At 34.9% G+C, this 17,644-nt stretch overlaps 1 protein-coding gene across 3 annotated transcripts in view; it reads left to right on the forward strand.

Moving 5' to 3' along the window:
* The window catches only part of LOC143069310 (diphthine--ammonia ligase-like), a 153,327-nt gene that overhangs the window by 52,477 nt on the left and 83,206 nt on the right, over positions 1-17,644 (forward strand). For all 3 annotated transcript variants that reach the window (XM_076243875.1, XM_076243876.1, XM_076243874.1), the window contains exons 5-7: positions 5,039-5,157; positions 9,186-9,250; positions 14,979-15,070. In XM_076243875.1, coding sequence (XP_076099990.1) covers positions 5,039-5,157; positions 9,186-9,250; positions 14,979-15,070 — 276 coding nt within the window. The remainder of the gene's footprint in view (positions 1-5,038; positions 5,158-9,185; positions 9,251-14,978; positions 15,071-17,644) is intronic.

A 17,644-nucleotide genomic window follows, 5' to 3' on the forward strand; every position in this document is an offset into this window, starting at 1 on the left:
TTTTGAGTTATTGAGTATTTTGTAAAAAAGGTGGAGGGTTCTTTTACATGTCGCACCATATCTCAAAAACAATTTATGATTATTGCTTAAAACTTTACACATGTCTTTGTTATATTAATCTGAAGATCTGTATACCTTTTGGTGATGATTCAAAATTTCATTTTTGAGTAATGGAGTATTTTGTAAAAAAGGGGGAGGGTTTTTTACATGTTGTGCCGTATCTCAAAAACAATTTATGATTATTGTTTAGACCTTTACACACTTCTTTGTTATATTAATCTAAAGATCTGTATACTTTTTGGTGATGATTCAAAACTTTATTTTGGAGTTATTGAGTATTTTGTTAAACAGGGGATGGTTTTTTTACATGTTGCGCCGTAAAAAAAAAAAACAGGGTTGGGGGTTTTACATGTCCCGCCGTGTCTCAAAAACAATATATGGTTATTGCTTAAAACTTTCTCAGAAACTATTTATGATTATTGCATAAAACTTCCACACAAGACGTCGGGCGTATCATGCGCTCATGGCGCAGCTGTTTATTGTATAATGGAATTATTCTTGATATAATGGATAATTCGGCTATAACAAACTCAGAATAAAACAAAGTGAACAATTTCAGGCTATGCTTCGTAGCAGCAATATACTAACTTCACTTGCATATATATGGGTTATGCATTTCCCAACCACTTCCTCGTCCGGTGTTGTTTGTTGTCAGCCGTCTTTGTCGTTTTGCAAACATATTCTCAATTGAAGTATTGAAACTATTTCAACCAACTGTCATTTTAACATTGCTAAATTATGCTGAGGGTATCTAGAATAAAGTTTTTGTTTTATTTTCTGTTTTGTTAATATCTTTAATATAATTAAAGATAAAGATTACTGTAAACAGCAAAAAATTTCAGCAAAGTAAGATTTACAAATAGTTTATATGACCAAAATTGTCAAAAGACCCCTTAAGGAGTTATTGCCCTCTAAAGATAATTGTACACACTGATTGTTTATCATGTTTTAAAACTTTAAAAAACTTCTCCTGTGAAACTATTGAACTTATTCTAGCCAAACTTGAGCTGAATGATTATAAGGGTATCTTGAACATAGATTGAGTTTTATTTTCTGTTTCGTCCAAAAACATGCCCACCGTGGCTAAAAAAGGAGATAGGGTAAAATGCAGTTTCCAGCTTATATCTCGAAAACTAAAGAGCAAATCTGACTGAGGTAAGCATGATCAGTAGGTCAAGTTATATCAACCTTGAAATTTTCAGATGAATCTTACAACCCATTGTTGGGTTTCTGCCACTAAATAGGTAAATTTGTATTTATTTCCTGGTATAACAAGAAACACACTCACTATGGCTAAAGTTGAACATAGGGGTATAATGCATTATTTTTGTTTTTGAGTAAGTTATGATAGATACAAAGAATATTTAAATGGCAGTAATGCATATTGAAGGGTTCTTGGTGGCCAAGTGGTTTAAGTTGTTCTACTACTGTAACCACTAGAAGTCAACACTGAGGATTTGTAGGTGCACTTGACTCCAATCTTGACTGCATGAAATAGCATAAAAGTGGCACTCAAAAGTGGCATTAAAACACCAACAATAAAAATATATATTGAAAAGCAAACATAATCATTGATGAAAGATTTAAGCAAACAAAATTTCAGGTTAGCTATGCAGGCTCTTTAGAGCCTTTTGTTAAACTGGTATAGGAGTATATGTTGCTATGCAATGCAATACTTGTTTCTTATCTTTTTCAACCTTCTTTTTTCTTCTTTTTTTTTGACTCTTACTTTCTTTGAAAAAAAATATGGAAATCTTCTCCAATATGTGTGTTATTTGCCAAGCACACTTACAATCCTTTAAGAATTACCTTGTAAACATCGTTATAATGCTGATCCAGTTCCATCATCAGGTGGGATCCTCCTTCCTTGGCTGTTTTGGCGCTATTCCACAACAACCTCTAAAAGGGCGCTGACTCAGGTGATCAGTCTGAAACTGGATGACTTACATTGCTTCCTATATGTCAGCTGATGTAATTGCTGCACTGTCACTGATTGTTGTTGTCATCAGAGCTGTTACAACTTCTCTTCTATCATAAGTTCATATTTACTCAAAATGTCTATAAAATTTACATAATTCTAATTTCCACTTTTCCAGATTTCATCTTTCTTCTTCCATATCCACTGTGATGACACTTCTGCTTGTCTACACACTTCTGAAATAAGCTTCTTCCTCTCTGCTCAAACCTTTTCTTAGGTCCTGAGAGCTTACCATACTGTCTGTCCCGCAAGGCCTCTGCACCCTACTTCAATAGCAAAGCACCACACCATCTATCCCCTCTGCTTGCAATCTCTTACAAGCTGTTGGATTTCTGCCATCTTCCTTTCATGCGCTTCATCCATCCTTTTTCCCAAGGGACTGTTAGTTCCAGCAAAATTGTCTGGTTCCCTGTTATCATAGTACTATATCTGGTCTTAACGATGTTGTAGCTATTTCTGTTAGGAAGCTCATACGTTGTTGAATATCTGCAGTAAATTTACAGTCTGTTGCTAGTCAATGCCTTCAGGTGTGTTGTTCTGCTCTCTCCAGCCTTTTCAAAGTTTAGGAAAGTGGTGTTTTTCTTGACTCTCTTCTTCCTCAGTCCAATCTGACTGCTATAGTTTATAGTACACTATCATATCTCCATGTGTACCTAAGTTCTTTCAGTGCCACTTGACATGGTGACAACACATGTTGTAGAGATGCTGGTTTGTCTTTGCATAAGATGCACATTGGATCTTCTATCAGCCCCCCCCCCCCCCCCCCTCATGTATAGAGATTTTATGGACTTCGTAGTACATCTTACACTGATAGCAGAAGAGATCTCAAATGGTACCCCTCCGTACTCCAAATGAGAATAATATCTTAAAATTATACACTTTAATATTAATTTAAGTAGTATAGCACCATGTGTTCCAGACAAATCAATTTGTCCTTTGGATATTGATTAGTTGTTCTTGTAGTCCTCTGGAAATTGTGGTACCGGCTTTGTTGTCGTACCAAAGTCTTGTCTCTGCTTCTTTCACTGCCTCCTCTGCTTTCCACTTTCTTCCTGTTCGGATCTTCACTTTGGTTCCTCTAACTTTGACGTCTTTGCTCTCCCTCAACATCATGACCTGTCATGTTTTTTGTGACTATAAATGCTGCTGAAACCTCTTGGTTCGCCAAGCCAACGATTGAGGTAATCACTGATCTTTCTGTCTAAAACTTTGGACAGTGGAAACTCGTTTACCAATAATGGCCATAGTGTCCGTGGCAAGACCATCTGTTGATAAATCCAAGCTTTGTATCTTCGACAGCCAATCTACTAATTGTGTCTGTATTTCTTTGGAGTTTCCACTGTGTGCTAGTGTAGCGTCAAACTTTTTCCCCAAATATTTCACGGATTTATCTCCAACTGTTGGTGTCTGTTCCCCTGCGAATTTGAAAGTTTCACCTCTCACTTTGCCTTTTCTTACAACCAAACTTCTTGATTTACTTGGTTTGAATTTCAGTCTAGCCCAACTTATCATTCCTTCCAACTCCTTGAAGGTCCATCTTCCCTCTATTACTGTCTTTGCTGAAACAATCATGTCATCCATAAATGCTCTTATTGGTGGTTGTCTTATACCTGATGGCATTAATGGTCCTCTACTGGGTTTTCCCACTGACTTTACAATGAGGTTCATAGCTGCTGCAAATAATACAACTGACACTGTACATCCCATTAATATTCTTACTTCTAGTCTTTGCCACGCTGTGGGGAAATCTCCTACTGTAAATCTCATCTCAATGTGATCAAAGTATTCTTGCAGCACTGTCCTGATAGTGGTCGGAATATGCTACCTCTGCAATGTCAAATCTACCAGTTTGTTAGGGATGGATCCGTAAGCATTAGCAAGATCTTGCCAAAGTACTGCTTTCTTCTCCTTTGCCTCTCTTAAGATCTGTATTAAAACATTAGCATGTTTTAATACATCTGGATACGTTAGGCATGCCTCCTTTCTTAACTGATAAGTCTATGTATTTGTTACTTAGCAGGAACCTTGTTGTCCTCTTTGCTAAAACTGCTAGGAAGATATTTATCCTGGATGTTCAATAGGGGATGGTTCTTAACTGATCAACTGTCCTTGAGTTCTCTTCCTTTGGAATAAAACATCCTTCTGCTTTATACCATGCATCTATCATCTTTCTTCTTCTTCTTCATACTACTGTTAAAAGCGTCTACAATCGTCTTGTCAGCTTGGGACAGTTCTTGTGTACCAGATACTGAATATCATTCAGTCCTGGTGCTGGTGCTACACGTACCTTCTTTAGAACATCCTGCACTTCTTTGAACTTCAGATCTGACTCATCAAATTGTTCTTTTCGTCGTCCATCCCCTCTGCTGGGAATCTTCTACAAGCAATATAACCTTTGTTTGCCAGCAATTTCTTTGCATTTAGTTATTGTAAAAACATATTGAAAAGAAACAAAGAGATAAGAGATACTATTGAAATGTACAATGTTTCTACTTAAGGAGGTTCACTACTCAGTTTCAAAATAACAAGCTTTTCATAACACTAGTATATATTGATAGGGGAAAAATAAAGGAACCAAACAAGCCCAAAAAATATTAGGTCAATGTGCTTGTTTTCCAGATGTAAGTCATTGAAATTTTGGCAGGAAAATGTTCTCTCTTGATTTTTTATATCTTTGTCATTGACAAGTTTATGTTCTCAAAAACTATAAAAAAAAATAACAAGGATTTTTTAGGCTTTTACAGATTGCTTATAATTATACATTATACAAAGAAAAATGGGGGTCAATGGGCAAAAATTGTTAAGGCATTCAAATAGATAAATCCAGAGGATTCCGAAAATCTGATAAAAATACCAAAACATGACAAGCGACATCCTTAATTCATTTTACAAAATGTTTTCCATATTTTTGAGAATTGTACATCAGTATTTTATCATGGAGAAACTTATTGAAGAAATATGTATTGATAAAATGTTAAAAGCTGCTTGTTCTATTTTCAGTTGTCAGAGGCTAGGACTTACCTCCTTAGCCTATCTTTGGAGAAGGGACCAATCAGAACTGCTGAAAGAAATGATAGATTCAGGGGTGTCAGCCATTTTGATTAAGGTAGCATCTATGGGTAGGCATTGATTTCCTTGTTAATTTTTATATGACTGCAAAATGTCTGTGGTTGTATATTGCTTCAACATCGTCGTCATCATTGTCATCAGCGTCGTCTGAAAACATTTGGTTTCCAGAGAATAACTTTAGCATAACTGAGTAGAAATTTAGGAAATTTAAAAACAAGGTTTAGAACCACAAAAGGAAGGTTTGGATTGATTTTGGGGGTTGTGGTCCTAACAGTTTTGGAATTAAGGGCCCACAATGGGACCCAAATAAGCATTTTTCTAGTTTCCGGATAATATTTTATGAAACAGGGTATGGATCTCTGAAATTATACAACAAGGTTCCATAACAGAAAGGGATGGTTATGATTGGCTTTGGGGGTATATGGCTCAAACGGTTTAGGAATAAGGGACAAAAAAGGATGAAAAACAAGGGTGTCCTGGTTAATGGACAATTACTTTTAAGTGAAATTTTGATTACTTCCCTTGCACTGTATTTGAATTATCAAATGGAAAATTATGGTTGCAAATTCCATTGGAAATTTGAAGGGGGGGGGGGGGTCAATTCACAATAGCATGATGTAATACACAATAGCATTAAAATTGAATATAAATTCAAATCATATAACAGATTCTAACTTCATTGACTAGAGTTATTCTGTGTCAGAAACCTGTTATGTGACAATAATTTAATTACAATCCAAATTCAGACCTGTATCATGGGCGAATATTGTGTCCATTTTTGTCCCAACTGTTCATGGTTGGACCTCTACCGTCGTATCCAGCTGCGCCATCAAAGCAATTAAGAAGAATAGTTAAACGCAGTAAGTCATAAAACCTGGTATTAAACTGATAATCGTAACTGGAATTACGACTATTCCAATATGGCACCGGCAGTTATAGGTAAAATCATTTTTATACGCCCGTCGTCTTTTAGACGGGACATATTATGGTATACCGTTGTCCTTCCGTCCGTCCGTCCGTCGTACCGTCCGTCTGTCCGTCCGTCCGTCCGTCGTCCACACTTCAGACAATAACTCAAAAACACTTTCACCAATTTCCATGAAACTTAAGTGAATTGTTTATATCTATTGACGTAAGCTCCCTTTTGTTTTTTTTTATTTCAGATTTTAAGTTTTGGATTTATGGGGCTTTATTCATAAAAAAGGGGGGATTTTCAACACTTCGGACAATTACTCAAAAAGGCTTTCTCCAATGTCCATGAAACTTTGGTGAATTGTTTATATCTATGAATGTAAGCTCCCTTTCAATTTTTATAAATTTCAGATTTTAAGTTTTGGATTTATGGGGCTTTATTCATAATAAAGGGGGATTTTCAATACTTCGGACAATAACTCAAAAAGGCTTTCACCAATGTCCATGAAACTTTGGTGAATTGTTTATATCTATTAATGTAAGCTCCCTTTCAATTTTTATAAATTTCAGATTTTAAGTTTTGGATTTATGGGGCTTTATTCATAAAAAAAAGGGGGATTTTCAACACTTCGGACAATAACTCAAAAAGGCTTTCTCCAATGTCCATGAAACTTTGGTGAATTGTTTATATCTATTGATGTAAGCTCCCTTTCAATTTTTATAAATTTCAGATTTTAAGTTTTGGATTTATGGGGCTTTATTCATAAAAAAGGGGGATTTTCAACACTTCGGACAATAACTCAAAAAGGCTTTCACCAATGTCCATGAAACTTTGGTGAATTGTTTATATCTATTGATGTAAGCTCCTTTTCAATTTTTATAAATTTCAGATTTTAAGTTTTGGATTTATGGGGCTTTATTCATAAATAGTTATCAAAGGTACCAGGATTATAATTTAGTACGCCAGACGCGCGTTTCGTCTACATAAGACTCATCAGTGACGCTCATATCGAAATAGTTATAAACCAAACAAATACAAAGTTGAAGAGCATTGAGGATCCAAAATTCCAAAAAGTTGTGCCAAATACGGCTAAGGTAATCTATGCCTGGGATAAGAAATCCTTAGTTTTTCGAAAAATTAAAAGTTTTGTAAACAGGAAATTTATAAAAATGACCACATAATTGATATTCATGTCAACACCGAAGTGCTGACTACTGGGCTGGTGATACCCTCGGGGACGAAACGTCCACCAGCAGAGGCATCGACCCAGTGGTGTAAATAGTTATCAAAGGTACCAGGATTATAATTTAGTACGCCAGACGCGCGTTTCGTCTACATAAGACTCATCAGTGACGCTCATATCGAAATAGTTATAAACCAAACAAATACAAAGTTGAAGAGCATTGAGGATCCAAAATTCCAAAAAGTTGTGCCAAATACGGCTAAGGTAATCTATGCCTGGGATAAGAAATCCTTAGTTTTAAAAAAAGGGGGATTTTCAACACTTCGGACAATTACTCAAAAAGGCTTTCACCAATGTCCATGAAACTTTGGTGAATTGTTTATATCTATTGATGTAAGCTCCCTTTCAATTTTTATAAATTTCAGATTTTAAGTTTTGGATTTATGGGGCTTTATTCATAAAAAAAGGGGGATTTTCAACACTTCGGACAATAACTCAAAAAGGCTTTCACCAATGTCCATGAAACTTTGGTGAATTGTTTATATCTATGGATGTAAGCTCCCTTTCAATTTTTATAAATTTCAGATTTTAAGTTTTGGATTTATGGGGCTTTATTCATAAAAAAAGGGGGATTTTCAACACTTCGGACAATAACTCAAAAAGGCTTTCACCAATGTCCATGAAACTTTGGTGAATTGTTTCTATCTATTGATGTAAGCTCCCTTTCAATTTTTATGAATTTCAGATTTTACATTTCCGTGTTATGAATTTTTATGCTTAAAAAAGGGGGGATTTTCCAATTTTGGGACAATAACTAACACTTTCACAAAATTTTATGCAACTTTGATAAATTGTTTATATCTATTGACATAAGCTCCCTTTCCATTTTTATAAATTTTAGATTTTACGTTTTCTTACGTAATGAATTTTCATACTTAAAAAAGGGGGATTTTATGAAACTTTGGTGAATATATTAATGTAACATCCCTTTTGATTTGTATATATATTTCTAGTTGATCATATAAATTCATTTAAAGCATAAAAGACAAGTTAAAAGAGCAACGGGCGTATCATGCGCCCTTTATTCTCAAATGTAGCAAGTTTTGTCAATAAATACTCAGCTGCAAGGTTTTTCTATATCATTACATTGAATCGAAACGGTGCACCTGAATTGTCTATGCGCTTTGAAAATTGCCGTTGAAAAATTCGGGATGATAATCGTTACTCGGAAAAAAGATAATTGTAATTATGGTATTAAAAAATGAGAAGATAATGAGTTACTATTGACAAAAACATGCTACATTTGAGAAAAATGACTGTAAAGATTATACCTATATCTGCCGTCGCCATATTGGGATAATCGTAATTCCAGTTACGTTGATCAGTTTAATACCAGTGAGGTAGATCCATGATTAGTGGTTAGTCAACTAGTCACAACCTGCATTACATTGCTTGCTTTTGCATCACTTTGCCATTTTGAATATCATCCATCTGTTAACCTATATATGTTAACTTTTACATCATGTATGTCTGTACGTATGGCCCGAAGTTGGTTTTCGTTTTATATCTTTATTTAGCCTCAACCGAGTATACACAATTTTTATTGTCAAAACTCAGATCAAGTTTGAATTTGATTGTCGATAATTTTACTGTTCTGTAATGCCCCATCAAAACTTGGAGTAATGCCCCATCAAAACTGGAAAAGGCTAATCATTTTGTTTCCGTTCTCTTACTTTAGTTTGCCTGAACAAAACGTTATGACACTTTTGCGCAATGTTTAGTACCACAAAACATAGGTGAAGTTAAAATTTGGCTTTTACAGTTCTCTAGTTATGTTCCTATATAACGTTATACCTAAGGAGGGGCATCATATGTGTTCATGGATACATTCTCTATCTATTTTTGTATTAAACAAGTATGGAATATGATACATATACCATTATCTCTGTTTGATCTTAATTCTATTGACAACATATTTTTAGGATTAAATCCTAAGACTCATTTGGGAAGGAATTTAAAAGAACTATATCCACAGTTAATTCAGATGGTAAGTCTTCTACTATTCAACTTACCTCAATTGAAAGACAGTTTGGATAAGGAATAATTGATTGAATCAATATAATATTTCAAACCTTTCAGGTAAATAGCAGTCATATTTAGCTCACCTGGCCCAAAGGGCCAAGTGTGCTTCTCTCATCACTTGGCGTCCGTCGTCGTCATCGTCCATCGTCGTCTTTGTCGTCCGTCGTCATTAACTTTTACAAATATCTTCTTCTCTGAAACTACTGGGCCAAATTTAACCAAAACTTGGCCACAATCATCATTGGGGTATCTAGTTAAAAATATTTGTCCAGTGACCCGCCCAACCAACCAAGATGGCCGACATTGCTAAAAATAGAACATATGGGTAAAATGTAGATTTTGGCTTATAACTCTGAAACTAAAGCATTAAGTACCAATCTGACGGGGAAAATGTTAATCAAGTCAAGATCTATCTGCCCTGAAATTTTCAGATGAATCGGACAACTTGTTGTTGGGTTGCTGCTCCTGAATTGTAATTTTTGAGGAAATTTTGCCGATTTTGGTTGTTATCTTGAATATTATTATAGATAGAGATAAACTGTAAACAGCAATAGTGTTCAGCAAAGTAAGATCTACAAATCTACAACCCCCCTCCGAGCATCGCTACATCAGTATTAATACAAAAGTGGATAACTACGTCATACTACATAGATATTGAATAATAGATTAAATCATAACAAACATGTCACACAAATAAAAGGATTTATAACTCTTTCGTTTAGTCAAATTATTTACAACAGTAAAGAGAAAAGATATATTCGTTAGACCAAATCCACCCCCGTTCTCTTCACCCTTGGCGGTTGAGCTTACATTTGTGATATCAATGTTGCGCCATCTATCGGAAGATTAAATTGACGCTCATTACGAATACATTGTTCTTGACCAATGGTAGCACTTGAACTCTTCAATTTGGAGGTAAAAACACGATAGCGTCTAGATTTTACACACTTGGTAAAACCGGAAACAAAAATATACGTCAACATTCATGCATTTGTGCATGACACATACACAGGAACTTCTATTAGTTGATTAAAAACATTCAAGTTGTCACTAAATATAGTTGTTTGTTTAGTAATGTAAAGACTTGTTGCACAATAAACACGTGGTAATTGTTTACAAACACTTTCTAAATCTACACGTGATCATGTTATATGCACTTTTTGATTGGATGCAGCGAGTTTCTACTGCAACCAATAAAAATCCTTACCTTGTGTCTCCGAAATTTTATCTCAATCCGCCAAGGGTGAAGAGAACGGGAGTGGATCGTAACCGCTAGCGAAGATGTAGGACAGGATAATTTCAAGGTGGGTATTACATTGGTCAAACCAATATTTCTTTTCTTTATATTGTTGTCAAATAGTCTACATAACTGTCACTGTTAGTTGTAATAGTGGTAATTGATGAATTACGGTCATCATACGGCTTGACTGCGGATTCCCAAACCAGAAGAAAAGGGGGGGGGGCAACACTTGAACCTTCCCTAGAGTGGACAGGATTCTTGAATCGAAGCCTGGGAAAGAGTGGGAGTTAGGTTGGAGGGAATTTGGAGTCAAGCAGGAACAATGTGATGATCGAGGATTATATAATAGAAGTATTCTGTGCTTCACAAAACAAAATATTAAGGGGATGGCAGTGGGAACTACCACATGTCCACCCCCTTAATTACAGGGGCGAGAACTAGGTGAAATGGGTAGGAAACAAGCGGCTTAGATAATATATGCTTACCTGCAACAGTAGTATACCGCTGTTCAAACTCATTAATCCATGGACAAAAAACAAAATCGGGGTAACAAACTAAAACTGAGGGAAACGCACCAAACATAAGAGGAGAACAACGACACAACAAAACAATGTAACACACACAGAAACGGACCAAGCACCAGACAAAATCCCACGAGAATAACAAATACATGTATAACATCAAAACCAAATACATGAATTTGGGATAGACAAGTACCGTGACACGTCTTATCGCAATGTGAATTTACACTAAAAAATAAGAGAAAACCCCCTGATGAATTGATGAATTACATCACTCAATTAATTTAAGAATTCTTTTTTTTAATTTCTTTTCACCAATTTAACAATGTTTATTGATTGTAGTACTTTTTAACTCTCAACCAATCATCAGACAAACATCAAAAATTTATTTGAATAAATTGATTGAAGTTTCCAGCTTTATATGTTTAGCTCACCTGGCCCAAAGGGCCGAGTGAGCTTTTCTCGTCACTTGTCGTCCAGCGTCCAGCGTCGTTAACTTTTACAAAAATCTTCTCTGAAACTACTGGGCCAAATTTAACCAAAGTTGGCCACAGTCATCATTGGGGTATCTTGTTTAAAAAATGTGTCCAGTGATTCGCAAAACCAACCAAGATCGCCACTATGGCTAAAAATAGAACATATGGGTAAAATGCAGTTTTTGGCTCATAACTCAAAAACCAAAGCATTTAGAGCAATCTGAAAGGGTAAAATTGTTTATCAGGTCAAGATCTATCTGTCCTTAAATTTTCAGATGAATCGGACAACCCGTTGTTAGGTTGCTGCCCCTGAATTGGTAATTTTAAGGAAATTTTGCTGTTTTTAGTTATTATCTTGAATATTATTATAGATAGAGATAAACTGTAAACAGCAATAATGTTCAGCTAAATAAGATTTACAAATAAGTCAACATGACCAAAATGGTCATTTGACCTCTTTAGGAGTTATTGCCCTTTATAGTCAATTTTTAACCATTTTTCGCAAATCTTAGTTATCTTTTCGAAAAATCATCTGCTCTGAAACAACTGGGCCAAATTTAACTAAACTTGGCCACAATCATCATTGTGATATTTTGTTTTAAAAATGTGTCCGATGACTCGGCCAACCAACCAAAATGGCCGCCATTGGTTAAAAATAAAACATAGGGGTAAAATGCAGTTTTTGGCTTATAACTCAAAAACCAAAGCATTTAGAACAAATCTGACAGGGGGGTCAAATTGTTTATCAGGTGAAGATTTATCTGCACTGGAATTTTCAGATGAATCGGATAACCGGTTGTTAGGTTACTGCCCCTGAATTGGTAATTTTAAGGAAATTTTGCCGTTTTTTGTTATTATCTTGAATATAATTATGGATAGAGATAAACTGTAAACAGCAATAATTTACATCAAAGTTAGACCTAAAAAAAGTCAACATGACCAAAATGGTCAATTGACCTCTTGAGGATTTAATGCCCTTTACAGTCAATTTTTAACAATTTTCATAAAATTAGTAAATTTTCACTAACATTTTCCACTGAAACTACCGGGCTAAGTTCATTATTGATAGAGATAATTGACTTGTTAGCAGCAAGACTGTTTAGTAAAGTAAGATCTACAAACACATCACATCACCAAAACACAATATTGTCATGAATCCATCTGTGTCCTTTGTATAATATTCACATAGACCAAGGTGAGCGACACAGGCTCTTTACAGCCTCTTGTTATATACACATGTGATTTAAGACGGAACAAATTATGGTATATCGTTGTGTGATCGTCTGTCTGCCATGAACATGGCGTACAATAACTACAACCTGCTGTCACCATTTCACATGAAACTTTGGTAAACTACAAAACACAGATCAAGTTCGAATTTAAGTGGTGTCAATTTAACTGTTTTAGTGTTATGCCCCTTTAAAAATTAAGAAATTGCTGGATTTTTCGTTTCTGTTCTCTAACTTAAGTTTGCCTTAAGCAATTGTTATGAAACTTACAGACAATACTGATTACCACATAACACATAACACAGATGAAGTTTTAATTTTGATGGTGTCACTTTTACCGTTCTAAAGTTATGCCCCTATTCAAATTAAAAATGCTGGATTTGTCCCTGTTCTCTAAATTTAGTTTGCCTCAACCAAATGCTATGAAATGTATACACAATACTTATTACCACAAAACTCTGATCAAGTAGAAATTTTAGTAGCGTCATTTTACAGTTCTTAAGTAATGTCCCTTTAAAACATTATATGCAAGCGGGTCCATCATATATGTCCAATGTAAACATTCTCCATTTATATGTTTTGTTCCCTTACTTAAGTTTGCCTCCAGCAAATGAAACTTATAAACAATGTTTATTCCCACAAAACACAGATTTAACACACAAATTTGGGTAGTGTCACTTTTGCCATTCCTGAGTTATGCTCCTCTCTAACCATATATGCAAACTCGTGTGGCGCTAGTTGTCACAGTCTGCTTAATAGGCAATATGGCAACAACTATAGAACATGGTTTTACACAAAAGCTAACATGAATTATTTAAAGAACACTTTTTAAGTAACCATTTTGTCAACTCTGTTTCAATATTTTTATTAGCTCACCTGGCCAAAAGGGCCAAGTGAGCTTTTCTCATCACTTGGCGTCTGTCGTCCGTCGTCGTTGTCCGTCGTCGTTAACTTTTACAAAAACCTTCTCTACTGAAACTACTGGGCCAAATTTAACCATACTTGGCCACAATCATCATTGGGGTATCTAGTTTTAAAAATGTGTCCGGTGATTCGCCAAACCAACCAAGATCGCCACCATGGCTAAAAATAGAACATAGGGGTAAAATGTATATTTTGGCTTATAACTCTGAATCCAAAGCATTCAGATCAAATCTGACATGTGGTAAAATTATTTATTAAGTGAAGATCTATCTGCCCTGAAATTTTCAGATGAATCGGACAACCGGTTGTGTGGTTGCTGCCCCTGAAGTGATAATTCTAAGAAAATTTTGCCGTTTTCTGTTATTATCTTGAATAATATTATAGATAGAGATAAACTTTAAACAGCAATAATGTTCATTAAAGTAGGATCTACACATAAGTCACTTGTCCAAAAAGGTCAGTTAACTGCTTAAGGAGTTATTGCCCTTTATAGCCATTTTTTACCAATTTTTCGTAAATTTTGTAATCTTTTACAAAAACCTTCTCCTCTGAAACTACTGGGCAAAATTTAACCATACTTGGCCACAATCATCATTGGGGTATCTATTTAAAAAAGATATGTGATGTGACCTGGCAAAACCAACCAAGATGGCCACCATAGCTACAAATAGAACATAGGGGTAAAATGTAGATTTTGGCTTATAACTCTGAAACCAAAGCATTTAGAGCAAATCTTAAACGGGGTTTAATTGTTTATCTAGTCAATATCCATGTACCCTGAAATTTTTAGATGAATTGGACAACTGGTTTTTGGGTTGCTGCCCCCAATATGTGATTTTTAAGGAAATTTTGCTGTTTTTGGTTATTATCTTGAATACTATTATAGATAGAGATAACTGTAAACAGCAATAATGTTCAGCAAAATAAGATCTACAAATAAGTCAAACATGAATAAAATGGTCAGTTGACCCCTTAAGGAGAGTCAATTTTTAACAATTTTCATTAATTTGGTAAATTTTTTACAAAATATTTTCCTCTGTAACTAAAAGGCCATGTTTATTACAGATAGAGAAAATTGTAAGTAGCAGAATGTTCAGTAAAGTAAGATCTACAAACACATCACCATCACCAAAACACAATTTTGTCATGAATCCATCCGTGTCCTTTGTTTAATATGCACATAGACCAAGGTGAGCGACACAGGCTCTTTAGAGCCTCTAGTTTGTCATCTGAACTTAATCAGTGTTATCAATGGAGCTGAATGATTCATTTGATAAGTTACTTTTTTTGCTTGTACTTTTAGAATAAAGAGTTCCAGTTGAATGTTTGTGGTGAAGGTGGAGAATATGAGACCTTTACTGTAGACTGTCCCCTCTTTAACAAATTTATTGTCATGTAAGTTCACACATAACTTAACTTTATTGGTCCCTGCACATAGCGTTGTGGGGGGCATAAAAAAAACTCTTCATGTTTTAATTGCACTCTCGTCATTACTATTCTTGGCAAATTTGACGTTAACCTATATCTGGTATGATTGCGGATGAGATATCTACAAATTTTGCCTGAGCAGACTTATAATATAACAATAGTATTTATGAACTAATATGATTTCCTGTGAACAAGACCGATAATTTCACATGTGGAATAAATCTGATAGTTTCACTACTCTGATGCCTTAGAAAAGTGGGCATTAAGTTTTACCTTTGTCTATCTTTATGTCCGTCCGTCCCAAAGTTGGTTTCCTTTCTCTAACTTTAGTTTGCCTCAACGAAATTTTATGACACTAATACACAATACTTATTTCCACAATACTCAGATCAAGTACACATTTGGGAAGAGTCACGTATACCGTTCTTCAGTAATAACCGTTTACATAGGGAAAAAATGATGAACTGTTCCCGTTCTCTAACTTTAGTTTGCTACAACCAAATGCTATGCTTATTACCACAAAAAAAAGATGTTTGATTTATCGTGGATTCACTCTAACTGTTCTAGCGCAAAGCCCATTTACAAATGGAAAAATTGCCGAATTTTTCGTTACCATTCTCTAACTTAAATTTGCCTCGACCAAATTTTATGAAACTTACACACAAGACTTATCAAAATGCAGATCAAGTTCAAATTTGGGAAGGGTTACTTTTACCATTCTTCAGTTACATGTGTATGTCCGTTTATAATTTTATATGACATGCAAGCAGGGTCCCATGGACACATTTCACATTTATTACAATTAGTTTTCATTTAAAAGTCCATGGTCAATGCAATAAAAAGGAACAAAGAATTTAAATATTGAAAATATTCAACTTGTGACTAAACAAAATTGAAAATTATACTGCATTAATGTACTGTTTAGTTACTTGTTGAATTCTATATGCACATATTCGGATTAGTTTTTAATTATTGATTTTCATACGAATGGAAGCATTTATTTAGGTTCGTATAGTGGTATTATGTTGTCGTCGGCCAATTCCATAATACTTAGGAATGGCTGGAATTAAGTTTTGGGTTATTTGTCAAAGGGGGTGGGGTTCAAAATGTTTTGGGGATTTTTTTTTTTTTTTTAATTTTCATTTTTTATACGACCGCAAAAATTAAAAAAAATTTGGTAGTTTATTTGGATCAAGTCGTCGTCGTCAGCGTCGTCCGAAGACGGATTGTTTTCCGGATAATAACTTTTGAATAGGTAAAAAGAAATCAATTAAATTTAACACAATATTTATAACCTCAAAAGGAAGCTTCGAATTGATTTTGGGGGTTATGGTCTCACAGGTTTAGGAATTAGGGGCCCAAAGGGGCCAAAAACAGCATTTTTTTCTAGTTTCAAGACAAAAAGGTGTGTATTAGTATATCAACTGTTCTAGAATTGTACCACAATGTTTAATACCATAAGTAGAAGGTTGGGATTTATTTTAAGGGGTTATAAGGCAAACAGTCGAGGAATTAAGGGCCAAAAAGGGGCCAAAAACAAGCATTTTTCTAGTTTCAAGACAATAACTTGTGTGTAACTGTATGAATCTCTCTGACATTAAACCACAAGTTTACATATCACACAGGGAAGGCTGGGATTCAGTTTGGGTTAATTTTCCTGAATATGTAGGAATAAGAGGCCAAACAAGGGCCAAAGAGAAAAAAATTTCTAATTTATAGACAATAACTTGTGTTAATGTGTATGGGTCTCTATAAAGTTTTACAAGAAGGTTCAATACAACTAAAGGAAGGTTTCGATTGATTTTTGGGGTTATGGTCCCAATAGTAAAGGAATTAGGGGCCAAAAAGGGGTCCAAAATAATATTTTTTGTAGTTTTCAAACAATAACTTATGTTTAAGTGTATGAATCTCTGAAATTAAACCACAAATTTTCCATACCATGGAGGAATGGTTAGTTTTGAGTTGGGGGGGGGGAGGGTTAGGGCTTAAAAGGTTTCAGAATTAGGGGCAAAAAAGGTGGAAAACTAGGTATTTCTGGTCAATGGACAATTACGACAATTTAAAAGCAGTGCAAGGGAGGTAATTTTAAAACATTTAACATACAATTTTGGGTATGTTCGGATTTACCTCCCTTACACTACTTGTTTATTATGTATAAAGAAATGTCAGGTTTTGAACTAATTGCAAAAAAAGGGGGTAGTAGTGTAAAAAGGCCGATTCTGCGGCACTTTCCATTTTTAAGGGAAAATCTAGCACAAATCCAACTAGAGATTTTTTACAATGTAAACGGACCAGCATTCCAATTAGTTTAAGGGTAAATACTAATATGGCTTTTGCAAACAATGGTAAAGACACCTTAAAGGGATGTAATCCTAGGGTAGAAACAAAATATGGCTTTTACAAACAATTGTAGAGACCTTAAAGGACCGTGTTGCTAAAAGTGAGATGGATGAAATTGAAATAAATAAAGAGATAGCATCCAATAGTGTTGATATGAATATGGATCAGTTTAAAGAGAATGAAGAACTTAAAACTTGTGGT

The sequence above is a fragment of the Mytilus galloprovincialis genome, chromosome 3 (assembly GCF_965363235.1).
Source record: "Mytilus galloprovincialis chromosome 3, xbMytGall1.hap1.1, whole genome shotgun sequence".
Taxonomy (NCBI): Eukaryota; Metazoa; Mollusca; class Bivalvia; order Mytilida; family Mytilidae; genus Mytilus; species Mytilus galloprovincialis.